Source organism: Triturus cristatus, chromosome 12 (genome assembly GCF_964204655.1).
Source record: "Triturus cristatus chromosome 12, aTriCri1.1, whole genome shotgun sequence".
Lineage (NCBI taxonomy): Eukaryota > Metazoa > Chordata > Amphibia > Caudata > Salamandridae > Triturus > Triturus cristatus.
This window is the reverse complement of record NC_140595.1, coordinates 738,493,939-738,521,556: the sequence shown is the minus strand read 5'-3', so window position 1 is coordinate 738,521,556 and position 27,618 is coordinate 738,493,939. Positions and strand designations below refer to the sequence as shown.

At 45.1% G+C, this 27,618-nt stretch overlaps 1 protein-coding gene across 3 annotated transcripts in view; it reads left to right on the top strand.

Annotated features, from left to right (window-relative positions):
* Positions 1-27,618, top strand: part of LOC146782631 (transmembrane protein 272-like) — an 82,376-nt gene that overhangs the window by 16,266 nt on the left and 38,492 nt on the right. For 2 of the 3 annotated variants that reach the window (XM_085637514.1, XM_085637515.1), the window contains one exon: positions 9,290-9,409. In XM_085637514.1, coding sequence (XP_085493640.1) covers positions 9,328-9,409 — 82 coding nt within the window. In that variant the 5' untranslated portion in view covers positions 9,290-9,327. Of the gene's footprint in view, positions 1-3,930; positions 4,261-9,289; positions 9,410-27,618 lie in introns of all 3 variants that reach the window. The other variant, XM_085637513.1, reaches the window with a different exon arrangement.

The following is a 27,618-nucleotide window of genomic DNA, read 5'->3' as shown; positions in this document are numbered from 1 at the left end:
TCTCTTCATGGGAGAAAAATAAAGAAATTGTTTCTAGTTGCCATCTTGATTTTAATTGGCCTCAGCATATGTATATATTTTCAGTAGTTGAACCGCGATCAGGCGTCTGGTTTAGATTGGAGCCAGATTGGTCTATCATATTTTAATCCTATGTCGACACTTGCCTTTCATAGGCATACGACGCTGCGTTTTTTCGTTATTTGAATTAATTATACCGTTGCATTTGCAGTATGAAAGTTGGCTCACGACCTTCATACATGAAGGGTTGACCCTGAACTTTCATTTGTTTCTCAGGATTTACGGCCTGTCTGGTTATCTGTCTAGGCATAGGCTGGCCTCTTTACTGTTGTATGGGGGTCTTCTGCAGCCATTGCGTCCCCCGGACTATGGAATAAGCACCCGGGTAGCAGCATGAAGGTCAATGTGAGTACATGGTGTAGCATGTTTTATTACCATTTACTTCTGTTGATGTTAATATATATAGCGCCCGTCGCGCTTTCCAATCGCACCCTAGCGCTACACCTTCGATTTTTATTAATATAGTGTGGAATTTAAAGTTACGTATGCTGTGCCAGCTGTTAAGTGCCAAGAAGCAGTTCATTGTTCACTGTTCCACAACAAAGTGCAAGTCAGTGTATATGTTTCTCAGTTGAGTTGCACAAAGGGGAACGCTCTTGCAGCCATCCATTGACGATGTGTGTATTTTTATTTTTAAGTATTATTATTTTATGTTTTCAGTTTAATCAGACTGAATTAGTTTTCCATTTAGGAAGATTCTTCCTACTCTGGCTGAAGCATGCAGTTTCATTCTACCTGGGTTATTTCTGCTTCGACGCAACTTCGTGCATTAATTACAATGTCACCTTTAAAATGCAGGCAAAATGTTCATGGGGAATTTGATGCAACACATTGCACTATGAAAGATTAAGTGCGTCTCGCAATACAGTGGGTTCGCAAAGTGCTAATTTCTCAGACTAACGTTATCAGCACGGACTGATTAAGAGGGATGTGAATTGAACAGGTCTGTTGGCGGCGTCTAGGAGTAGGTATGCTTGTGAAGTAAGGGACAAGCTTTGATTATATGCTATGAAAATGTGTATAGCGCTTCCTTCGCTTGGCGAGGCGCTGCAGCACTTTGCAGAAGGGGCAGTACGTTACTCTGCGTTGTCAAAGGGGCAGTACGTTACTCTGCGTTGTCAGAGCTCCTTCCTCATTTACACTCACAAATGGGGGCTTTGTTTTGTGTTGCCAAGGCTGATACTAAGTTGTGGTGTTTCCCTGCCTTGAAATACAGGATGTTACTACCTCCTGTCAGTTTCAGAATTAATGTCTTTCTTTTCTGGAGTGCTGTAAGAATTCTTAGAAAACATGCTTTTATTTGTATTTCTTTACATCAGCAAAGAGATGAAAAGACGGTACTGAATCTAACAAGACAGGAATCCGATGCAAATAAAGTGCAGTTTAGAACTTCTGTGAAGTTTATGGTGCAGGGATAGCTTAGTGAGTTTAGTGGCACTGCAGAGAGTGTACATGCTATTTGTTTATGTAATCTGCTTGAAAAAGATTCCAATATTACATTTGGGACGGTTAAGGCTCCCCATTAATCTCGTAGTGATGTGGGTGCAATATGGTACCTTGCAAAGCCATTTGAATCATGCAACAGGAAAGGAGCCAATTATGTTGCAGGATTGACTAAATTATGGGGCACTACAAGGCACATTATGCATCATAATGCGGTGCATTTTGTGATGGTATTGCTTAATTAGTTTGTCATTTTTACATATTAACTGCATGGACAAAGGTTTTACACCATTAGTACCAGTTTAACACGCAAGTACAGCCATAAGCAACAAAGAGACCAGTTAACATTTGAACAGGAGGTGAAGTGGGTGCCACTTCTGCTTTGGCTCCCAAGATCAATGTGTATGTGTCTAGATCTATGTGTGTGTGTGTGTGTGTGGCTCTGTGTGTGTGTGTGTGTGTGTGTGTGGTTCTGTATGTGGGTGTGTGGCTGTGTGTGTGGCTCTGTGTGTGTGTGTGGCTCTGTGGGTGGGAGGCTGTGTGTGTGGGTGGCTCAATGTGTGTGTAGGTGGCTCAATGTGTGGGTGTCTGTGGCTCTGTGTGTGTGGCTTTTTTTTGTAGGTGGCTCTGTGTGGTGGCTCTGTCTGTGTGTGGGTAACTGTGTGTGTAGGTGGCTCTGTGGGTGGCTCTATTTGTGTGTGGGTTGCTCTATGTGAGTGGCTCTGTGTGTGTGTGTGGCTTTGTGTGTGTGGCTCTGTGTGTGGGTGCAAATGCAATAGGTCTCGCATTTGAGAGTGATTAAGCTATTGACATTGTAAATAACAATGCAGTTTCTTTAAATGTTTTAAAAACAAAAACATAAACAAAAATAATGTCATGAGCAATGCCAATAGCTCTAACTTTAACAATGCCGAAACCATTGCATTGTAAATGCTTGTTGTTATTTGATGTAAATCCGTTCAGCAGTTCATGCATCCACTCAGAAACCCACTCGGACACTCACGCACCCACGCACAGACCCATACAGCCACTCTCAAAGGTTACAGGTTACAGTTGGGTAATAACATATGAAGAACATTGAAATTCACAAAAAAACAAAGGTTACAGGGAAATTATTGTTAGTAAATCGAATTAAAATTAAAAACGTGGAAATTCACAGAAAAAGCAAAGGTTACAGGGACGATACAGTTATGGTAACATTGCACTCGTACAAAACCATTAAAATTTAGCAGTTAGTTACCTGAGCTAACTAACTTATGCCCGCAGTGCAGTGCTATTGACCTCGCATATTACTTTACTCATGACAGTCATTGACATCACTGATGACATCATCCAATAAGTTAAAGTGTTTTGTAAATGTTTCTGACACTTAAAGATAAATATATATAGTAAGCTACTGTATAAGTAAATTACTATTGTTTCTTTTACTACTAATGAGTGATACTATTTCTAATATATGTCATCCGGATGGCTGTGAGTCTGTCTAACTGTGTGAGTGGCCATATGGGTGTGTGAGTAGGTGTGTGAGAGGGTAAATAAATGTGTGTGTGTGTGTGGGGGGGGTGAGTGAGTGGCTCTGTGTGTGGGTGAGTGAGTGGCTCTATGGGTGGGTGAGTGGGTGTTCGAGTACCTGTACGGGTGAGTGAGTGGCAGTATAAGTGGCTGTATAGGTGTGTGTTTAGCTGTTTGAGAGGGTGTTTGGTTAAGAAAGTTATTGTGTGAGTGGCTTCATTGGAGAGTCAGTGTGTGTGTGTGTGTGGTTGTATGGGTGAGTATGCTGGTATGTAGGTGGTTGTATAGATGTGTGAATAATTATGTAAGTAGTTATATGGGTGGGTATATGAGTAGCTGTAAGGGTGATTGTTCAGCTGTGTTCAGAGGCTGTAAGGGAGAGTGAATGGCAGGTCCTTGGGCCAGCTCCCCCTACAATGGTCCTCCTGTCCAGCTTGCCTGCAGTCTGTAACCTCTGCTGCCTTCTGTTTTGTGCCCACTCTGCTCATTTTTCTTACTAGTTTCTGACCTTTATTCTGCCTCTTTCTGCTAGTGTCTGACCTTTATTCTGCCTCTTGCTGCTAGTTTTGACCTGCATTTGGACTCTTTCTGCCCACCTTCCCCCTCTTCCTGCCGTTTCTTTCCTCCAAGCGCTCGCCCCTGTACCTACGTAATGGAGTGCACGCATGACCCAAATAAGTAAACCTCGGGCCAGGTCCCCCCTGCGACAGTCCTCCTGTCCAGCTTGCCTGCAGTCCACTACTCTTTGCTCCATTCATTTTTTCCTCCCCATCTCATATTTTTCCTTTGCTCCCTCCTGTCCTCTATTTTGGCTGTTTCTGATGATTCTGTCTGCAATCTTGCCTCTTTCTGCTTGTTACTGATCTTTTATTATGACGTCCAATTCACATCATCCAGATACCCATAGAGGTGACAGTGCTGCACTATACAAATGCTGACTGCCCTGATGCAGAGGTCTAGCCCGGGACCAGGGTTCAATTCCCCGCCTCGGCGGGTCTTGGGCTCAAAAATTCCACGGACCTGATAATTCTCGCCTCTGTGCCATTCCAATCATGGAGTCCCACTCTGCAACTCTGGGCAATAGCTTGCTTAATCTCCACAACGGCCCCCACAACACTAAGGATGCCTGGCCTCCACCTTGGGGGTGCCCAGGAGTGGACGCCTCACAGGGAAAGCCAGGATGGGTTCCACAGCGGAATTCGTACAAGCGCCTTGAGACCCTTGCGGGTGAGTAGTGCGCTATACAAGTATCAATTTACATTTTTTTTTATTGATTGACTAAAATGGCCTTGTGAGTGGTTGTATAGTTGAAGTGGGTGTGTGAGTAGCTGTATGGGTGTGTGAGTAGCTGTATGGGTGTGTGAGTAGCTGTATGGGTGTGTGGGTAGCTGTATGGGTGTGTGGGTAGGTGTATGGGTGAGTGGGTAGGTGTATGGGTGAGTGGGTAGGTGTATGGGTGAGTGTGTGACTGTGTGGGCTGTTGTATGGGTGAGTGAGTGGCTCTATGGTTTAGCGAGTGGCTGTGTATCAGTAGTCCTATGGGTCTGTTAATGTATGGGAGGGTGTATTGGGGTGTGAGTAGGTGTTTGAGTAGTTCTGTGGATGATGTTTATGAGTGATGTCACTAACCCTGTCATGAGTTATGTAATATGTGAGGCCCTAAGCAGTGTGGTATGAAGGCGGAAGTTACAGTTGACTCAGTCAACTACAACTGCTGAATTTCATTGGTTTTTTTAGTTAAATGTGATCCTAACTATAACGTCCATGAAACCTTTGTTTTTTCAATGAAAATATATATTTTAAATGCAGCTTGTTTTCCTTAAAGGAAATGGGGCTACATTTTAATAAAAACATTTCAAATGTTTGTTTGAGAGTAGACAGCGGTCCCCTGGATCACATCCTGTTCCACAACAAACATTTTTTAAAATACATTAACAGAGGGGAAGGAGACCAAGGGGATCTTATCACTTTTTTGAAAGGCTTACCACACCATGCTGGGAGCTGGTAAAATATCACTGTTTTGCAAACAGATTTTGGTCACAAACATTGATCCATACCATATCAAATGGCTATTTGGAAGGGAAACCCAAGGCATGCCCCTTTCAAATAGCGGTTAGTTATACCCTTGTAGAGCCATTGTGCGATTCTGTAAACTGTTGCCAAATTTCAAAATGGAGTGATACCAAACTCTGTTGTTTAATCAATCTCAGGTTTTGCGACTGCTAAATGTCCCTATTCCTCTAAACATTTTGACAGAGTAGAACATAGAACCTTAGGTTTCTAGTATGTTCCTTCTCCAAGGAGAGGTAGCGTAGTAGCCTCGTTTCCACCCATGGTTCTGTTAAGAAGTAGTGAATTAATTTTTTAGTTTAGGAGAGACCTATTTATTATGGCGGCTATTGATTTTCCCAGAGCTCCTATCCCTTCATCCTGACAGATGGCCCCTCCTGCCAACACTTATTCCCCCTTTGTCTCACTGTCTTGGAGTAATATACAAAGACCCACTGCCAGCTACACCTAGTCATGTGACCCAGGTGACAGGCTGCTGGCACCAGAAGGTTTGGACAAGAAAATGCCGACTTTCCAGAAGTCGTTTTTTCAGAATTGTGACTTAAAATCCAACTTTACAGTGAGAGGGTTTTAAATTACAATTCTTTAGAGACCAAACTCAACTTTCCGACAAGCTCCCAGTTGAAAGTTAGCATTTTGTATACGCAAATGTAAAAAGGTGATCCAATGTTATCCTATGGGGAAAGTAGGCCTCATAATAGTTAAGTACGAATTTAGGAGTTATCATTACCAGGACATGTTAAACTTTAAAAAGTACATGTACAACCTTTTAAATTCACTGAACCCTGCCCTATGGGCTGTTGAAGGATTACCTCAGGGGTGACTTGTATGTTTTAAAAAGGGAGATTTAACCCTGGCAAAAGGTTTATTTTGCCAATTTGAAATGGCAGTTTAAATCTGCACACACAGTCTGCAACAGCGGGCCACTGAGAGCTTTAAAGGGCTACTTATGTGGGTGGCACAATCCGTGCTGCAGGTCCACTAGTGGCATTTAAATTACAGGCCCTGTTTACATGTAGTTCCACCTCATTAGGGACTTGCAAGTAAATTAAATATGTTAATTGGGTGTTAGCCTATTTCACCATGTTTTAAAGGAGAGGACACAAGCACTTTGTGTATTTTACCACTGCTAACCAGTGGTAGGGTTCTTAAAACAAATTCATCAAAAATAGGAGGAGTAAGGCAAAAGGTCTGGGGGGAAAACCACCCTAATGTTGGCAGGTTTAACAGAGCAATTTGGTCTACTATAAAAGTTGGAATGCAAACAATGGGTGTAAGGCTGGTATCTCATATTCTTATTGTGGGATGCTGGCCAGTACCAGTAACTGGTTTTAACTAGTCTCCTATGATCTCATTACATTTCATGTCTCTCGTCTTGTTAAGGTTTAGTACAGGGATTGCTATGGGCTGTCACTGCTTGAGGGGGTGTGGCGAAATCCTTTCTCGGAAATGAGCCCACAAAACCTGGCCATGGGTATCCGGGTAACCCTAGCTATCAGATGGGGCCCATGGCATGTCTGGCACCATCATCTTGCCCTTTCTTTAAGCTAACAGCATGTTGCAACCTGGGATCTCTAGCTATTTCTTTTTAACTGTAAGTATGGGCTTAAAAATCTAATTAAAGTGAAGCTGCCTAAAAATCCTGGACTGTTGGACAATGTCACACAATACATGAGACTACATGCTAGTTACAGGGTTAGTTTGACATGTTACACCCTTTCCTAGTAAGGTGTGCCTGTAAATGGCATGGTCAGCATAAAGAATTACCAGTCATGCATTTAGGGAGTTGTAATCTCCATATGCTGTAACAGAACAAATGCCTGGAATAGTGTGTCATGGTGACATGGATACAACACAAGGACAACTCGTTGTTTGCCCACAAGAACAAGGGTAGATCTAATAAAGCCAAATAATTATCTAGCGGGACTCATTCATCAACACTTGTGCATCTGCTTTAGAGGTGTGGAAATTCAATAACATATATCATACTAAATATATTCAAGAAGGATACAGGGCAAAAAATTTTGTATGATAAAAATTCTTATGTTTGTGATATAGCAACAATATACCCTTCTTACATTCCAAAAATAGTGCAGACGAAGCAGTGCTCAGTCATTGAACAAATATATATATATAAAGCAAAATAGAACAAGACACTGAATAGTTGCCCGGTTTGCATATCATTTCATGACATAAATGGAGATCTTATCCGTACATATATAGTATCACTTAGCAAAACCTGAAAAGGTAGCAAGCAACTTGGGTAGAGGGTGGCGTTGTTTCGACCTGTAGTTATTATTCAGATCTCATCCGGTCATGTCATCTGACCTAGAAAACCTAAATTTTGGACTCTTCAATAAATTCTTCTTTTAGCAATGCGCAGAAAAAAACTCTCAAAATGAATCCACAATATACTTTGGGCTGTATTTTCTCTTGACCGTCCCGTCAAGGTTAGCAATTTAATCATGGTAGATACACCATTCCTACTCTGTCATGCTGTCTACATGTTTGCAAAAATCGGAGATTCAGAGCAGTCTAGAACCACACATCCCATCTGGTGTAGTGGGTCTAGCCCCTATTTAATGTACTGGATTCAGTGGGTCCAACTGACGACCAAGTTTTACTGTATCCAATAACCTCAACTCCCCACTGAGATGCACTCCAATAGCTTCTACTCCCCATTGAGATGCACTAGCTTCAACTCCCCATTGCGATACATTAGCTTCAACTCCCCATTGCGATGCATTAGCTTCAACTCCCCATTGCGATGCATTAGCTTCAACTCCCCATTGCGATGCATTAGCTTCAACTCCCCATTGCGATGCATTAGCTTCAACTCCCCATTGCGATGCATTAGCTTCAACTCCCCATTGCGATGCATTAGCTTCAACTCCCCATTGCGATGCATTAGCTTCAACTCCCCATTGCGATGCATTAGCTTCAACTCCCCATTGCGATGCATTAGCTTCAACTCCCCATTGCGATGCATTAGCTTCAACTCCCCATTGCGATGCATTAGCTTCAACTCCCCATTGCGATGCATTAGCTTCAACTCCCCATTGCGATGCATTAGCTTCAACTCCCCATTGCGATGCATTAGCTTCAACTCCCCATTGCGATGCATTAGCTTCAACTCCCCATTGCGATGCATTAGCTTCAACTCCCCATTGCGATGCATTAGCTTCAACTCATCATTGCGATGCATTAGCTTCAACTCCCCATTGCGATGCACTAGCTTCAACTCCCCATTGCGATGCACTAGCTTCAACTCCCCATTGCGATGCACTAGCTTCAACTCCCCATTGCGATGCACTAGCTTCAACTCCCCATTGCGATGCACTAGCTTCATCTTCCCAATTCACCGCTGTGTTGCACGAGATCTAATAGCTTTGACTCCCTAAGACGTTGCACTAGATCTAATAACTTTGACTCCCAAATAATTTGCACTAGATCTAATAGCTTTGACTCCCTAAGACGTTGCACTAGATCTAATAACTTTGACTCCCAAATAATTTGCACTAGATCTAATAGCTTTGACTCCCCATTGAGATGAACCAGATCCAAAACTTCAGCTCTGGATCGAAATGCTCTAAATCCAATAGCTCAGCTCCTCTTTGAGCTGCACCCATTGCCGCAGGTCCAACTCCCAACTGAAGTACTCTGGGTGTTTGTGAAAGAGAAGCATCAATAGCAAAGTATGGTCAATGGTACATCTCAACTTATGGACTGTGCATTCCAAAGGGGACAGCTTAGAGGTGCGAGTGGAGTGACTCCCAGAAAGTGAGATTTCTAAAGAATAGATCACTGCCAACACCGCAAGCCTGTCAAGAAGGAATCCATATCGAAAGTTTCTCAGCTACTGAACAAGCATGAGTGAGACTCTGGAAAGTGAGTGGTGAGTGAGGCTCAGGTGAATCGTGTGAAGCCATTGATGAGAAATGAGTGCAGCTTAGAGGAAGCTTGAGCACCTGGTAATGGGGAAAGAGCTCAAGATCCTATGAAGTGTTTGCAGCCTGTGATGGGCACTGACTGAGACTCCCATGAAGCGTCTGCAGCCAGCGGTGAGTGACTTCTTTGAATTGTATGAATCCAGGAGGATGGTCATTACTCTTGTAATGTGAGACCAGTTGTGTGTCTGGTCATGTTCAAAATGGATTTGATTTTACCTACTGACCTCTCTCCACAGCTCCATCTCTGCGTCAAGGCGGCGGACGGAGCAGAAATATGGCGGAACCATCAAATGACAGTTCCTTCCCCCCTCTCCTCAGTAACCTCAAGGAAAAGAAGGTGCCCCAAGGGATTTCAGGTAATATGAAGGAGAGGAGGGGAGGGGGACTTTGCAATGTATACAGCTACTGCGTGAGATCAGTGATACACTGGTACAGGAATTGTCATATCAGTGATGCACCAGTAACGAGCCATATAATTGTTGCATAGGTGACAGAGCTGTGAGGGAGTTAGGCAGACATCAGCGGTACTCCGGTACAGAAGGTGCAAAGGTACCTGGAGATCATATCGGACTTGCACAAGATCAAAAGATATCCGCTCCTGTTGGGGTGCATGTCATTGACAAGTACAAAAGAAGTAAAGTCCCCGGGAGTGATGTCTGCAACGTGCAGGAGCAGTGAGGGTTGTAGAGAGATATTGGTGATCGCAGGTAAAGATGTGCCGTGACAGCGGTGTATCTAAGTGGCTGGTTCTCTAACCGTGATGCACAGTTAACAATGTTGTCGCAGCCACCGCGGGCGACGTCAGTGACACACAAGTGCAAAAGGTATGATGATTGGTGATCTCCGTAATGGTATAAGAGTAAGGGCCAAATGTACCCCCTTCCACAGAAATCGCTATTTAGGAAATGCAAACTGGTATGTACAAAAGTTGTGATTTCCTAATAACGATTCTTACAAAGTAAATCACAAATAAAAAAATGCTATTGCATTCCCACCTATGGGCCAAATAGGAAATGGATTGAATTTCCTAAATTGCGATTTCCTAATTGGAAATTGCAATTTAGGACTTCCAAACCCAAGGGTGCCTCTGGGCTGAAGGCCCCCCTGGAGGCATTCCGAAATTCGTAAATTCTCATATGACGTAGGGGCATATGTGCGCTTCATGTCACAATAAAAAATTCATTTTTTAAATTTTGCACATGGTTACCATCGACTTTGAGTCGATGGTAAATGCATTTCCAAATTGCCCAATTCCCATTTAGGAAATGCTTTCTACATGTGCTTTAGGACTTACAAATGGGTAATCCTTATTTGTGTTTCCTAAACTGCAATTTGCGATTTCTACTGGGTAGAATTTGCAAATTGTGACTGTTTTTTGGCGTTTCTACATATGAAAAAGCTGTTTTACATTTCTTAATGGACAAATTGCGATTAGTCCTGTTATGAAATGCAAAAAACTTTCATTCATCTGGCCCTAAATGTACCAGAGATTGGCATCAGTGGTTCATTAAGGCTGATAATTTGAGGGCCCTTGTGGATGATATAGTGATGTGTAGGCGGTATTTGTGAGTCACTTCTACTGACAATCTGAGGGTCACTGCGAGCAATATATGAAGCAGAGGTACAGTGATTTCATGACCTGACCAAATGCAGGCTCATCACATTCCATACTCGGCCCAGCCCAGTCCGCGTGGGCTGCAGCACAAATAGAGCTGAAGCAGCTAATCTCCATTTGGCACTAACTTGTTATGCTAAATATTCTTGTTCTCCCTGGGCTCCTAGCAACTTTAGAGACAGTCAACCAACCAATTTTAAGTTCCAGACAGAAGAACATGAAAATGTAGATGTTTGTCCACTTATGAGTCCTACCATTCCTCACAACACGAGGCGCCTTTCTCCTTTGATGCGGGCAAACTCCCATGTGGAGTGGCCAAGTGTTAAACACACTCGCTCTTCTTCAGGTCACACATGAGTCTCTTGGTCTTGTAATGCAAGTGTTTGGCCTGACCTCCTCCCCATATGCAGACAACAGTCAACGCATAGTAAATGGGGGAATCGCAATGCAATATGTGCTCCCACTAGGTATCGCTCAGCCACCTATGATATTACGCCAGTGGACATTATCCTATACAGCATCCTAACAATATGTCGATGCAAGGGATAAAGTTGAAAGAGAACCAATTAGTATTTTGAACCATGATATAGGGAACCTCCAAAATTGGGCTTTTGAGAGGACATATTTCAGGGAAAAGTAGAATAAGAAACATAGAAAGAATCCCAATTTTGAGGGTGGTACTTAAAAAAACTGGCTATTGTAGTGTCTCAAGAGCAGCCTTGAATTTTTTGTGTTAATGTACTGTGATCAAAAAGAGGACCCTTAGGATCAAAAGAGGTTTCGTGCGATCCTTTAAATCATAAATCACTGAGATTCTAATGAAGATAACAATGGGATCCCTACATTAACATGAAGTTTATATTTTTGGTGCCTTCTTGTTTCTTTGCTCTATTTCTATCATCACTCCCATTATCTTCAGACCAAACCACATGCAACCCCCTGTGACCTACAGCCTAAACTGTCCGCATGTGCTCAGCTTCTTGAGAATTAGGATTCACCTGAAAATTAAACCCAGGAAAACTGCAATTGTCATGTATGGCAACTCAGCAGCCCTTATTATGGCCCTCGAGTCCAGACCCAAGCCCTCTGCAGCCATTGTTGTGTAAAATATAGGAGTCATCCATTGCACCCTCTCTCTGGAGTCACCGGGAACTGTACAGACCAAGCTTCTTTCATCCACTTCCATGCCCTTCATATATACTCCCAAGTCTTGCTTTCCTACAGTGCATACAGGCTGAGATTTCTTTAGTTCTTTTACTCCTGAATTGTGCCAAGGATTAATGCTTGGGCCTCCTAGCCTCTCTCCTCACTGCTGCCACACCTGGGGTCCAGGGAGTAAATGTTGAATGCGAAAAGCCATTGTTCCATCACTAACCCTTCAATTTTCAAAATCATAGGCTTTGCAAGCACAACGTTGTTGTTTTTATGGTTATTAAACCCATTTTACGAGTTGAAAAACTCTTTGCTATGAACGGAGGGAGTTTATCGCAATGAGTAGTTGACATGATATGTATCAATGATTTCCAACCGCATTTGGTTTTCTGTTAGCAACAACTCAAAGGAGGTAGTAAGTGGTATTCTAAGGGGAGGGGGTCCACTTCCCTTTGTGAATGAAGTCAGGAGTTTTCAGAGACAGTAGGCAGATTATTCTGTAGTGGAAACCTTCTTTTTAAAGCGCCACCGGTTCCTTCAGGGAAAACTTGCTGCTTTAGACCATGTTTCCTGTTTGGCAATGTAAGGAGGTGGGGCATGAAAACACACATCAGTGACAATAGAACAAAAACACGCAGCCATGGACAACAGAGCATAGTGGTACAAGTGCTCGGATGTGGAACCTGAATTACTGACACCCGGGCCTATTTTACAACAAGCATTTGCAATGCAATAGGTCTCGCATTTGCGAGAGTTTGAGCTATTGCCATTCTAAATGTTATTGCCTTTTATTTATGTGTTTTGAAAACCTGCAAGCAGAGTGTTATCACACTCTTTGTACTTATAGTCGTTACTTACGAGAAGCAAGGCTGGCAGTAACTGCGCCCCTTTTACTGCCAGCCTTGCTTCTCATAAGCAAGGACTATAAGTACAAAGTGTATGGTTACACACTGCTTGCAGGTTTTCAAAACACATAAATAAAAGGCATTGACATTTACAATGCCAATAGCTCAAACTCTCGCAAAAGCAAGACCTATTGCATGGCAAATGCTTGTTTATGTGTGGACTGTGTTGTGCCTTACTTTCATGGCGTTCTCTATGTCTCTGCACCGCTTTGAAGGAATCGGCCTCGCCTGCTAAAAGGTTTCTTTTCTTTATGGGGCCATGTGTTTGGCCCCATAAAGATAAGAAACCTTTTGCAGCAGAAGGAAGGCAGGCGAGGCCGTCCAAATGGGACGGCTCAAAAAGCCAAGCGAAAACGTCACCAGCACCTCTTTCCCAATGGCTGGCCGCCGTTTACCATAAACACTGACACCGGCCAATGGGAAAGAGGAGTGGGGCTTAATGCCCCTTACTGAAAATACCCTGTTAACACTAAATCTCGCCAGCGAGACTGCGCATGCGCGCAGCCTTACGCTAGCGAGACCTAAAAAGGGCTCCTTTCCCTGGCCTGCGCTGCTGTGCATCTTTACCCGGGTGCCCATGGCTCCGCTGGGCAGTCCACCCTATTACAGTAAATGTGTTGTCCCCAGTACAGCTGCAAACTAGCAGTTCCCTTGGGGGCAGTACATTAGTGGAAGCTGTTGATCCACCTTTCACTGTGGAAGTGGCAACCCGGGCCTGACTTGGAAAGGGGAGCGGCGATTCTCCTGTTGGCAGGTGCAGTGAGTGAAAACACCCCTCCACCATGAGGAGAATGGGAGTTCCTGAATGACCTACTTTCCTCCCATAAAAGGAAGACCTCCGGGAGTGCACTGACTGTGCACCACCTCTATGTGGCTAACAGTCGAGGCTTTTTCTGACCGCTCTTTTGCCTCTACACACACATCTGTAATATGGCGCTAAGGCGTGGTCCTTCTTCATTTGCTTGGGGACAACCCCCATGCAAATAGGGAACATCCCCTTGTGATGGTGCCACTGTGAACTGTAGGAAAGAAAGGGCTGTACAAGCATCTGCTGCCCCTTCTATAATACCAAAATGCTCTGGTGGTGCAAGAAGCGGGTGCTAATACCTGTTGCACCTCTGGGTCACCTAGTATAATTTGACCCCTGGTCTGGCAAATTCATTTGCTCGCAGCTGAAAAAAAGAACACTGACATGTGGGGAGGAAGCCACAAACACTGTCTGCAAGAACTCGCACATAGTTTCACCTGCAGTGAGACAGGCAATCCTAAACTATGACATAAATGCACTGTAAAGAAGAGACAAACAAAAGTACAAAGGGATCACAAAAACTCCCAGTGAGACACAGGGAAGCCAACACTGGGTCAGGGAGAGATACATACACACTTGAAGACACAGTGGCATAAACCACACCAGGGAGTCCTAGGCCTGGGAAAAGAGTACCAGGTCATTGAGATACTGGGACACATGAACAGAGGGAGGCGAACACCTGAACTGGGAGATATAAATGTTGGAACAGAGAGATTTGCAAATTAACTGTTAATACACTTTTGTCCTCCCCGGCACCTAATAGGAGAAACCCAAAAAGAGCAGCCATAACCGTGCTGAGATAGAGACGAGAATACCAGACTGTGTAGGCTGCAACCAATTCTCATATAACTGCATGCGTAAATCCTCTGTACCAATCCCAAGGTGTACACAATGGATGGGAAAGGCAGTGGAAGAAGGGAGGCAGAATGCACAGATGCTTGTGGGTACCTAGATGGGCCAGAGCAGCAGGCTCCCTGCCGCGGTTCCACCTAGCCCCTCACTTTGCAAAGTCTGCAGCAGCAGCAAATGAGGTGCTCGAGATAGCAGCCTATTGAAATATCAAAGGGAAAGACCCCAAACCTGAGGCTGAAAGAGGCATCCTGGACCCTGTCCTCCCGCCGCAACTCTGGCTGACAGAAGGCAAAACCAAGTACTTGGAGTGGGGCTCCAAACAGGAGTTTTGAATGGTATTAGGAGATCTCGGAATATGTTGTGCTGGCTGACTTGTCACGGAAAGGAGAGATCTTGAGAAGAAAATGGGTAAATCCTGCTAATTGCTGACTCATTGTGGCCCCTTGTGTAGTGCAACCACTCTTGCTGAATGCCTCCATGTCGGCCACTTCCATATCTATACGAATCGCAGTGTTCTACGGAGATACTTCTGCTGGATTCTACCATATTGTCTCTAGTTAACCCTCTCCAAATTCCAAGAAGTTCCCAGTACCCTGCAGGTATGCTAGAGTGCCTACCAGCTTGTTTTCCCATCCCTCAAGCATGAAAATAGTCCAGGAAAAGTTGCAAATATGAAAGTGTTCTTGTGGGGTCCTTCACAGCCACGCACAGCTCTACAGTCAGTCAACAAGAGCCATGCATCAAAGTTGGAGGTATATTAAACGGAAGCACCTTGTGATGCTGATAGTACTGGGTCTCACCGGAGTCATCGCCTGAGCTCCCTCAGTTCAAACCATTAAAAGTATGTCACCCTTGGAGGGAACAGGGGCTTCAAGGCAAGCCCGCTTAAGATCTGATCTGCAGCACCTGTTATGGCCACCATGAGTGGAACAGAAATGCAAGTCACCACATCCTTATCAACCCCGTCTCGAAACAAGAGTCCAGTTGAGGTCCTCCAAGCTGGTGTTCACCAAGACCTGTTCTTTCTGATGTGATGATATCACTGGCTCAGCCTCGGGAACAAGCCTCAAAGTACATTCATTAACCAAGCCCACACAAGGCCAGAAATCGGAGTTCCATTCATCTCAGCAGCTGAAAGGGATGATAGTGGTAAAGGAGAAGAAGTAAAACCCAGAGAAGCCAGTGGACAGGTGCCTCAGTCTTGGAAAGGAATGAGACTAGAACAGAGTGCGTAAGTGAAGAAGCTCAGAAGATGAGCTTCACTAGGGGAAGAGTAGTTGGCAGGACTTTCACAACTATAGCTCTTAGAATAGGGACTCACTAAAAAGGCAGCTGAGACGCTGGGGGCGGGGGAAGGAGTGTAAGTAGTGAAAATAAGGCTGTAGGAATGCAGGAAAGGTAAGTACAAAAGGAGAGGGCAGAAGAATGATGCTCTTTAGATTTCAGCTGAGTCAGATCCTGACTGAAGCACACAGAGGACCCAAACACAACTATACAGCTGAGCAGGAGTAGCCCATGAACTGAGGGTGCGCCCAGTGACTTAACGGGCTAACATCTTCCTGACATTGGCTTCATGTGGTGCCGTTCTTTCTGAACATCATGCAAACTTTCTTCCAAAGGAAAGCTACCCTTGGCGTTGATCTCCAGGGTGCAATATAGAGTCCATCCAAGGGTGAACTGGAACAGTTGGATGAAGCACCATAGTACGCTTGAACACTTCATCTGTTGAACAGGGGGCTCAACGGGAGAGCGGTCATTCTGCATCTCTGATCCTTTTTAGGTCTCGCTGAGCCCAGCGCATGCGCTGGCTCAGAGAATCATTTTGTATGTGGCTTTTTTAAGTGCTTCTGGCTGGCCCAGCACTTGCGTGCACGTGAGCATGCACGCGCGCTGCTGCCATGCGCTAGGCCAGCCAGCAGCACTCAGGAACGCCATTAGCGCGTCATCGCGATCACTTTCGCTTTCACAGCGATCGTGATCGCGATGACTTTCGTAGCATTGGCCGCACGCGCACACAACTCCCGCTTCTCCCCCTCCCCCACCACATATCGCGGCTCGCGGCCCATGCTTGTTTTTAATTACCTTCAGCTTTACGGGAAAGAGTCGCATATATTTCATACCTTCCTCAGTTAATTTCATTTCCACTACTTCTAATGATAATCTGTTTGGTTGAAATTGTACACAACGCCTGTAGCAGGGGCAGATCTCATCTGGACTGGTAAACCGTCATACTGAATTCCGTGTGAAACCCCTGTTGATGCACATACAGGAAGCTAACTGAGGCTGCAAATGCTCGTAGCATGTTCGGCTGCACATTAAGTTGTGTAACATGCTGCTGCCATTCACTGTTGGACTTGGGAATTTGCATGTTGTCTTTGAAGAAGTTTCTCGGTGGCCCAGCACCTCCTCCAGTCTCTTTATCAACCGAGAAATCAGCACCACCACCTATAGAGCTTCTTCCTCGAAAAGGAGACTCAACTTCCTTTCCCTATTGCATAGCCCATCCCCATCTCCACCCCCAAGCATTCCTCCCCCACTTCCAAGCATTCCTCCCTCACTTCCTCCGCCAGAGTCACCAGAGGGCCCTCTCCCTTTTCAGATTAACAGCCAGGCATTCGCTATGGTGCCTTTGGCCCTTATGATGAGCCACCAGGCAAAGGCCCCACTGTCCCACTGTCGGTGCACAGGATAACCACAACGTAATCCTATCTAGACCATTATCCAGTCGGGGCCTGATTCTCGGATGACACCACGACCTACTGTGAGATCGCTCAGAGGGCATCCCCCTTTAACAAGGTTTGCATGCATGCAAGTCAAACGGGAGAAGGATGATTTTCTTCTAGACCACCTCTCCAAATCGAAGTGCACAGTCCAATTTGTTCCCCCATGCTCAATGGCATTTTGAAATCAGCCCCCCAAAATGTAAATATTTAAAGGAGCCTTTCTATGCTAGAACGTGTAAAGTCTTGGGCGCTAGGCGCTCACGCTAAAGTAATGAATTACCCAGGCACATTGTGCAGGTGGATGCAACTGGTCACGTGTTGCATGTTTCCTCTACCGAGACCTTCATCGAGCTCCCCCCTCCGGGGGTGGGTGTGTGTGACTGGCCCTTTGCTTCGAGTGTTTCTCAGCTGCCTGACACTCTTCTTCTCTTGGTTGGTGTGGCGTCATGCCACGTGTCAAGTGTTCCTACTTCTGGGACCCTCTTCTGTGGGCAGTAGGAAGCCACAGTGCTGCCTTTCTCTGGGTTTCTTTCTTACTGGGGATTACCTGGTTTCACAGAGGTTTAGTTTGTGCCGGTGAAGACTGTCCTGTGCGGTGGCACCTCAATGGTCCAGCATGTATGTCGTGCAGCCCAACATCTATGTCGTGTAGCCCAACAATAGTTGTGCAGTCTTTGGTAGTTCTCTACCTGCAGCGTTGTGCATGGCTGCTCCTGGGTGTCAGACCATACCTGGGCTGGCCACTGCAGTCTCTCCTTGGCTGGGCGGCATTGCAAGCTTTGCCACTCTGTTTCGCCTGTACACCTTGGGTGAATGTCAGAGACATGTTACTGTCCTCCCTGCTTGACAGTGTCTTTGCTATGGCCTGTTCCTGCAGAGCTGTGCCTCTCTGTGCTACAAGCTTTGCGTTTGTACAGAGCCTGAGTCATTGAGTGTTAGTGGCCTGGTTGCACTCATGCCTCCCCCCCCCCCCCCCCCGCTTGCTAGTGTGTGAACTGTGTGTCTGGCAGCTGTTTGCATTTTCAGGCCCTGGTTTCAGTCCGGGCCTGTTCCTGCAGCCCTGCTTAGAGGCTGCTCGAAGGTCTTCTCTTTGTGGTCTCCCTGCGTGCATAGAATTGGGATATTGTAGACTTGAAAGTCTCTCCACCTAGGGTGGAGTCAGAGTGTTCTTTGTGGATGCTGTCTTGAATGGGACTCGTGCTCCAGGGAAGGGTTAACTTGGGCTGTCCCTGCCCTGTTTCAGCAGGGGGGTACCTCCATCTGTTGGCTCTAACTAACCGAACTGCTGATTCCTCCTGTATATGTGGGGATTGTGGTTGGACACTAAAGAGGGCGGACAGTCCTTGCTGTCTCACCTGTCTCCCGGCTCCAGTGCTGGTTCCTCACTTTCTTATGTTTTCTATTGACTTGCACTGTCCAATGACATTTCCAATGTCCTTCCACTATTCTCAAACGTGGCAGATGCCAAAGCCGCTGTGATGGGTCCGGATCAATGGCTCGTACGTCTCCAGGCCGACTTCAACGTGCGTGCTGAGTTTTATTTTGATTTTGTTCATTGTGAGACTTGGCCGCCCTCTAGAGGTACTCGGGCTGCACAACAGGCATCTGGGATTCCAATGTGCTCCAGGGTGACGGAGCTGCCGTGGCCCAGCTCCTGCTCTGTGGGATGTGTCATATGCTCAGATGCCATGTTTTCAGATTGCTTATGTGTGACATTTTCATAATTTCGGTGTAATTATGAGTGACCTTCAACGACTGAGTGACACTTTCTCGCCAGCAAAAATCAAGCAATGAAGATGAGGGAAACGTAAATAGCAGATATTACACCCATTTATCTGAGCAATGAGTAACACTAAGAAGTTCTTAAAAATGCTGCAAAGCGACAGAAATGGGAAGGCTCTAACCAACACGACACATAAAGAATCCTGGCCCCAAGCAGGCTGCTTGTTACTAGTGGTAAGGCTCATCTTCCAGCTCGCAACAATACCAGAGTGCACATTAGTGTTATTAACAATGTTAACTGAAAGTACAGAGAAACGGCACACGGCTCTGCAGTTGACCAGCACTTCACTGTAACTTACATAACACTACACAGCATTCCGAATGACATACGATTCCAGATGTAAAACAAAATAGAAAACAGACAACGTTAATTTTCTTCTAATTTTTCTACATAGAATGGTGGATGTGATGAAAGTGTTTTGTAATGGATAAGGTGGAAGCTTCGTAAGGTGAAAGAATGTATATCCTGTTGATTATTTAAATTGCACTTGGCTTTCATTTTAAAGTGTGTGCCCGCCTTTATTTTATATGCAGTTTAAAATGAACTCCGCGTGTACCTCACACCCGTACACTGCCCACACCAATACCGACCAGACAGGTCGGCCAGGACGGGCTGAGCCAGCCGATAGTTGCACTAATCTTCGAATTGAGGCCATGCTGGGGAATCACAGGGATGCAGAATGACGGACTGTTATGTAGTGTAATGGTAGGGAAGAATATAGGTAAAAGGTTAGGGACTACCTGAGCCTATATTGGGGTACCTATATGAAACATAACGGTCTCCTCTTCGACTTGGATGGACGATGTCCAGATGCATGGCTTTAATTTTGGGAAAAACATCGTGCATCCGCTGACCGGCCAAGGGCGCGACCACCTGCAGGCCACAATGACCACAAAGCGCAGGGTTGATCAGTGCCACCTTCAGGGTGCGGCATACACAGCAGTGAAAACAAGCATTGGCATAGCCAATAGTTCTCGCTTTTGGGACCTTATAAGTATTTAATCATGCAGCACAATATCCTTGGTGCAACAACATCAACCGTTGCATGGCTAAACACTTATAAGGTCCCAAAGGCGAGACCTATTGGCTATGCCAATGCTTGTTTCATGTTGGGAAGGAGCTCACTGCCCTCTTTGGCCTGGTCTTCAGCCATAATGCTTGTCCTAGTCCCCTTCAGTTATATACAAAAGGAGAAAGGTATAAAGGAATCAATACTGGTCAATTTTATGAGTAGAGCACATTTAATTACCCTCTCAAAAATATTTAATATTCATAATGAGTATATCAAAATCAATTTACAACACACACAGGCAAGGCGCCTATTCAAGGAGAAACACATGACCTATATCATGATGTATATTACATTGACAATCAAACATAAAACACATAACAATTAACAATAACCCTAAAGATGTTATTCCCACCAGGGTCCCCCTTATACTTCTAGGCGAACCACTTAGAGGTAGTCAAACGTGAAACACTAAAAGGCTTGTATACTAGTTGGCCTAGCTCTAGTGTAACACAACATAATTTCAAGAATCACTATCAGTCCAGTGACTCCTCCTTCAAAGTGTCGATGTGACCACGTTTCAGCCTTATCTTCTTAGGCCTCTTCAGGACAGGGGTTATGCAATACTAAAATAAAATACAATACCACAACATTACTCTCATCCAACAATTCAGTGGGGAGTATGACGGCTGATAAAAGGTGACTGCCCAATACAACAAATGAACCTATGTGCCACGGTGCTACCAAAAAACCATAAAGATCACACCAAAGTTTACCAAAAGTGAATGGCAAACACAGCTGCCATTTATCGCCATAATTGTGTGTCGAACAACAAAAGAAGAAATAACTAAACTGCATAAAAACCCATCAATTTGGATACAACCAGACTTTCTTGATTGGGTAAAAATTAATCAACCTTAAACCCAAATTAAGATGTCATAATTCGTGCTTACACTCAACCAGACCATACGTGGCCCCACAAGGACTACTCGCATATTCAGAATAGTAGAGGGCGCAAGGTCTCTCGCGCTGAAACAATTTACAGCGACCAAGGTGCTATACCTACAGGTGATAAATCAATAGGAAGGTGGCTATCAATCCTACTCAAAATACATCAATTACCTATGGCTAATACCATGAAATGCGCTTACCTTCCAATCAATAGGTGGGCACACCCTCTTCAAGAATTTCTTAATACAAGTCCATCAGTAAACTCCCGACTTAAACCTACAAATCCAAACACACCACTCGTAATCCAGCCCGGTGAGAGGGGAGACCCAATCCCTTCACCCGCAAAACCCCAAGCATAGGGGGCAAAAACAAAAAATACACTTACAGGTTAAATGCTTCAAAGGTCAGCTGGCAATCCCTCGCTAAACTGAAGTTCTCCGCGGCCGCCCAAGCGCGTCTGCTACTCATAGAGGCCCGCGCGTTAATGAACGCGGAAGTACTCTTCCCTGCATGGTAACATCCCGCCCACCAAAAGCCGGGACATAGAAAGAGAACTACACTTGGAGCACACTATTCAACGAAACATAGTCCGATAGCGCAAGTGCTAATGTTAGCATTACCTCTCCTAAAACTATAACAATATCATATCGACTACCCAAATTCCTTAACTCTCAGCGAAAACTGCAATCCATAATTATAATACAGCTTAGAAATGGGCAGTCCCAACAAGTAATAAGTAAAAGAGGTGACAGTCACTCTAAGATGCCAAATAGCTGATGTATAAGAGACTATCTAGATCGCCTACACAATCAAAGAAAGAGTCACTAAATAACAAAACATAAAGCCAATAAATAAAGAAACATATAAATAAAAATAATTGGACAGTCACACCAATACATACCGACTCTCTCCAACACTCAAGAGGGAAGAGCAATCTATCTCGACAAAACATACAATATTATATATACATATGTACACAATATAATCCCTATGGTGGCTAAACCTATATACATGAAGGTGATTATATACATTTTTAACAGAATAGGGATTATAGCAGCCCCTTACTCCTACAACAGTGTTGGAGTCCACGGGCTTATCTGTTCCCTCTTCACATATCTCATACAATCCTCGGGTATCAATTTTGAATTAAAGCCCAAACCTCGTCTCGATCGTTCAGTCCTACACTTAACGTCTGATATCTTTCTATCAAACGCGCTTCTAGGTTGTTCCAACTGCTTTGCAGGACTGTTTTATTGGGTGCCTTCACTACTGCCAGGATAGACCATTCCAATTCGTTCTCACCATGCCCCTTTTCCATATAATGCTGGACCATAGGAGCCCCTACAGTCTTACATCGTATTCAGGTTTTATGCTGTAATATACGCATTTTGGCAGCTTGTGTCGTCTTCCTGATATATGTTTTCTCACACGGGCAGGTCACACCATACACTACATTTTTAGTGTTACAATTTGAGAAACACAGTTGTTTATGCTGTTTCTTGTGGATCTTCACAGATTTGGAATCTTTAGTGTGAGGGCATGCAGCACAACTATTGCACCTGTAATGCCCTATTACTGCTGGTAACCCCAAGAGACCTCTCACATCTGTTGGGGTAGGTTTTCGGCGTATCGCTTCAGTGGCACGGCTAGACCTAATTCACAGGGAGTCCCCTCGGAGCGGGGAGGCTGGGATGCGCCGCTACACTCCGTGAGGCTTCTGCCCTGGCTCCCATGGAGCTCTTTGTTTTCCAACCCTCCCACCCCCCACCAAGAGAAACTGTTGCTTGTCATCCTGTGGAGTCTGTTTATTGTGAAAGCTGTCTGTTTCCTGGAGAGTGAAAGTTCGAGTCCAAGGTGAGAGCAGAGGAAGTGAGAGGGCGGCGAGGGCAGCCTCTGTGCGCAACTTTACTAAGTGAGTACAGTCCCAGCGTTCTGCTCTGGTGGCAATGGGCTTTCTTGGCTGGGGGACACCACAGTCCTGGCTTTACACTCTGCCTTACGCCCCCTGGCTATGAGACCGTAGGGCTGGCAGACACTGTCTACCGTCCTGGCTATGCGCGCTGCCTTACACTCTGTGTTCACGTGGGGCTAGCGGACACTGTCTACCGTCCTGGCTATGCACGCTGCCTTACTCCGCCTGGCTATGGGATCGTAGGGCTGGCAGACACTGTCTACCAACCTGGCTATGCACGCTGCCTTACACTCTGTGTTCACGTGGGGCTAGCGGACACTGTCTACCGTCCTGGCTATGCACGCTGCCTTACTCCGCCTGGCTATGGGATCGTAGGGCTGGCGAACACTGTCTACCAACCTGGCTATGCACGCTGCCTTACACTCTGTGTTCAAACGGGGCTGGCTGACACTGTCTACCATCCTGGCTATGCACGCTGAGATGGTGAGATGACTATATGCATTTTAGCATGTAAAGATATAATTATTTATTGTTTAACTAAAGGTACTGCTTGTTATATTATTATTTTCACTTTTGTGAGATGACTATATGTATTTTAGCATGTAAAGATAGTTATTTGTTGTTTTATTAAAGGTATGCAACATTTTTTTTAAAATAATCCCAACCAAAGACCCTGCAAAGCATTATGGGACGATATTCTAGAGTGCAGTGAACTTTGCTTGGGGTGGTCCTAGGAGGATGGGACCACCACCGAATCGTTCAGCATGATATGCTCTTTGTGTTCAAGGCATCTGCTTGCCCTCCCCCTAGGTTACGGGTGACCTCAAAATCATCACCTCTCCCATTGCCTGGTATTTTTCAAAGTTCACTTTTGTGAATTGTTTATATAATCTTTAGCATGTAAAGGTAAAGCTGATTTATCAAAGGGTTGTGGGTGCAATAGCTAACTCCGCTATATGATAGTCGGAATTAATGGATGAATTCTGTGTTTTCAATGTAGTGCGTAGTTAACAAATCTCTGCAATCTCCGCGGAGCGGATTTCATTGCCCACGGTTAATTGTAGGGCTGGCGGACACAGTCTACAGTCCTGGCCGTTCACTCTGCCAGTCTATGGACATGCGGGACGGCGGGTGCACTATTCAATGGGTTATGGCAGCTGTCCCCATCTCATCTCAAATGTCATTGGTGTTGCTGAGATTTTCCCACATCTGTCCCCAGGCTAGGGCTGCCTCTGGCTGGCACATGCCTGCTGTTGCTGTCTGTAAGGTGTTCTAGTTATTGCTATCCTTCATGTCATTGGTGGGCAATCTCTGGTTTCTTTCTCCAACGCACTAAGGATTTAATGGGTAGATATCCTCTCCATTTTGTGGTACCTGCCAATAAACGAAAAGCTTACATGGCCTGGATATTTCTTACTTCTTCCTCAAGGGTAACTTGGAGGTGCACATTTTACTCTTTGGCATTTTGTTTTAGTGCTCCAGAGGCAGCACAGTGTGGCGAGTCTGTAATTCACCCCACACTCTTGGCTTTCACGTAGTTGGACCTGAAGTTTGTTCTTTCCCAAGAAAGCTTTCGTATGGAGAGTTCAACAAGAGTAAGATGCACCGAGGGCTCTGCTACTTCAGGTTCATTAGTGCTTTCTAAGAGTAACTAGTGGTGTAGTTCACTACAACAAGAATAGTATTATTATGAAGGGAGTCGGAGCACGCAGCGTACCTAGGTCAATCTTTATCCTTTTAATGGGAAGTCCTACCACTTGGTAGAAGTACAAAGAGAGGGCTTGTCATCCATGCAGGCATGCCTGACACAACCTCTTTATATTTACACCCCTGCCAGGCCAGAATAATTATGTAACCTTTCCCTTGCTATCTTAACCCTGAGGGCCATGCTGAGGGTCCCTTTGGAGCCAACTGCGTCAGGATATTCCTCTGTACCTGAAGGATATTTGGGCTCTGGGTGACACAAGCCACAGAAATAGCAGCTGGGTACGAAGTAGCCCACATTCCCATGAAACATGGAACAGCTTCACCTTCAAGCTATGCTTTCTCTGTGCAACACAGCCCAATGAAGATGTAACACTTCTACCTGCGCCTTCCAAAACTACTTTTTCGAGGCCCCTCACTGCAGCTCATGGTCACAAAAGGCTCTGCATATTCCTCTTTTTATTTCGAGCATTAGAGATGAGCTGTTATATCTCTCTGTGTGGCTTTGGGAAACCCATCCATTGCCTGTTAGCTGCGGCATTCAGAAATGCTGGCTTCCTATTGGTGCATTTCTTTGAAAGTACCTCCTTTGTGTGTTTAGTTCTCTTTCTGGAGATTTTACTCTGAGAACATTTTAGTTGGCCATCACACAGTACAGTGTGTGATGGCCTCTTTTCCGTCCTCCCTACTGTCTTTTGCAGGTCAGGTGTTGTTTTTTTTGCAATTTTAAATAGAGCGAACTCAACTTAGTTATAAGAGTGTTTTAAAATAGCACCAGTTATGTTACAGATGGACACATTCATGAATTGACAAATGAACCCTATTCATGCGAAGAACAACTCACCTGGAGGCAACCACAAGGAATTGTCTTTGGCTGTACGATGTTAAGCACCTGTTTCGAGTCTCGAACCTGTTTCCCCGGCTCCAATGTCGGCAGCCCTGGCTGTGAGGCCACATCCTCTGGCTATCAACATCCTCTGTCTGTGGTACTTAAAAGCTCTGTATATTAGTACTCACAGGTTGAACTTAACCTGGAGAATGCGCATCTAGGTCGTCTTACGTCACGCCAGTGCCAAAAGGAAAAGAATATAGGAAATGCATTATTGTTAAAAAATAAGAACAGCTCATATTTTAAAATGCCTTGGTATGAAATTAGGTTTAAATGTGCTTTTTTTCATCAATATACTTACAATTATGATGACTTTTTTGTAAGATCCTAAATGTGTTTAAAAAAATTTCATGTACTGAGAACGTCCAATTTTCATGGTGTTGGGGTATTTCTTGCCTGTAGTGAATTCGGAACCATTTTGCAAATACTAGCGGCATCTCGCTTTCTTTATGTAGGGGTTAGGTGTTTCGGGTTTGTTCTTGTAGGCAATTGTGCTCATTCCCCACATTAGACCCAGACCCGGCAACAGTGGCAGTAAGACGGAGGGGAGCCGCACCCCAGAGGTACAGTGCGTTCCTTTCTGGGGACTTCTTCCTTAAGTATCAGTCTTGGCGATCTGGAAGAGCTGTGGACTGATGAGGGTAGGGTGGGTTTACCCACGAGGTAGCAACAGACAATGCAGCAAGCACTGCTCGGACTGTGGACCGAGGGCGCATATAGCTGCCTGCATCACATAGATACAGAGAAAATTGCTCAGTTTGCTGCTTGGAAAAAGAGCTTGCCTCTTAAAACATTAATTTGTGTGCTGTGAAAGTGGAACCTATCGGAGTGCCACGTGAAGACCATTGGCGGACGTGGGTGTGATGAGGCTTGGTTCTGGTGCTGTGCGTTAACACGGATGCAGCGCCTCGTTTACATGCATGTAGAAGTGTATAGGAAGAGTGCTGATCGTACCTCTGCCACTTGGGAGGGAGGGGGACAAGCCAAATCGAGACCAATTTTGTGTGTGTAAAAGGCCGCTTTATTGAAACAGGTGCATATCACAAAGTCCAAACTAGGCAGCTGCCTTACAAACTAAAACCTCACTATACATAAAATAACTGATCCCCTGTTTCCGCCCCAGCCCCTACGATCCCCACATCAAATCCCCCACCCTACCGATAACATAATAACATTACATAACAACCACATTACACAGTATTGCATTTACATATCATATCGTGCCCTCCAATGAAACCCAAACCCCTACCTGTCTTTCTGCAACTGTAACTACCAAACATCTAGTCTAAACTTAGCCGCCTGCCTACCCTTTCCCTGCCCATACTCACAAATGTCCAACACTTAACTAAAAACTTCTGCTAATCTTGGCCAACTTTTTACAACCCAGCCACCCAGGAAAAAGCGGGAGCGTAGGCGGGTACGCCGCCTCCCCTTTTGTCTGCCCCCCTTGACCTAATAGGAACGCCTTTGCACATTCAACACTCTAGACAGGACCTCTCTGATTTCCAGCAAATATAAGTCCATGCCCAAACTTGACGGGTGAACACCATCAGCCCTGAAAAATTACTCAGTGTCAAACCTGATCTCCTTATGCGCGATCCTCTGAAAACCACGCTCCCTGCAAAAATGGACCATTTCCGTATTAAGCTTTCTCCTGGCCCTGTCCACTTCCCCTGGGTTAACTGCACCTCTCCAAACTCTGCATGGAACAAACTCAGTTTAAATGACCGAGCACCCGGACCCCTACCGTTTTAGCAGGGCCAGGTCCTTTTTCATGCTTCTCGTAAGCACTATCCCTTTTTCCCTGACCAGGTCATTTTCACCCAGGTGAAACAACAAAATGTCGGGCACCTAAAAGCCACCAACAAACCGTTCAATGCCCGCAAAAGCTCCTTCCAGCACATGCCCCCTGCCCCCTCCAGGATACTTTATTGAAACCCAAATTCTCTCCAAAATAACTGGTACCTGACTGGACTTGGGCCCACTTCACAAATTAATACCCCACTATCCAGATGGACATTTCTCTGGCGAGGGGGCCAGCCACCGAACCTGAAACAAGAAAAACTGAATGAACAGAAGAAAAATCAGAACCACGCTACACCCCCCCTGCAGCACCGCAAACGTATCGCTGGTAGCAATCTGAAGACCATCTTCCCAACCTCATGATATCCCCCCGCCTCCACCCCCTGTTATTTTCTTCCGATGCCGCTCCAATTCTAAAAGAATGAGTCCTAAAACCCTTGCCATCAATACCCAACTCCG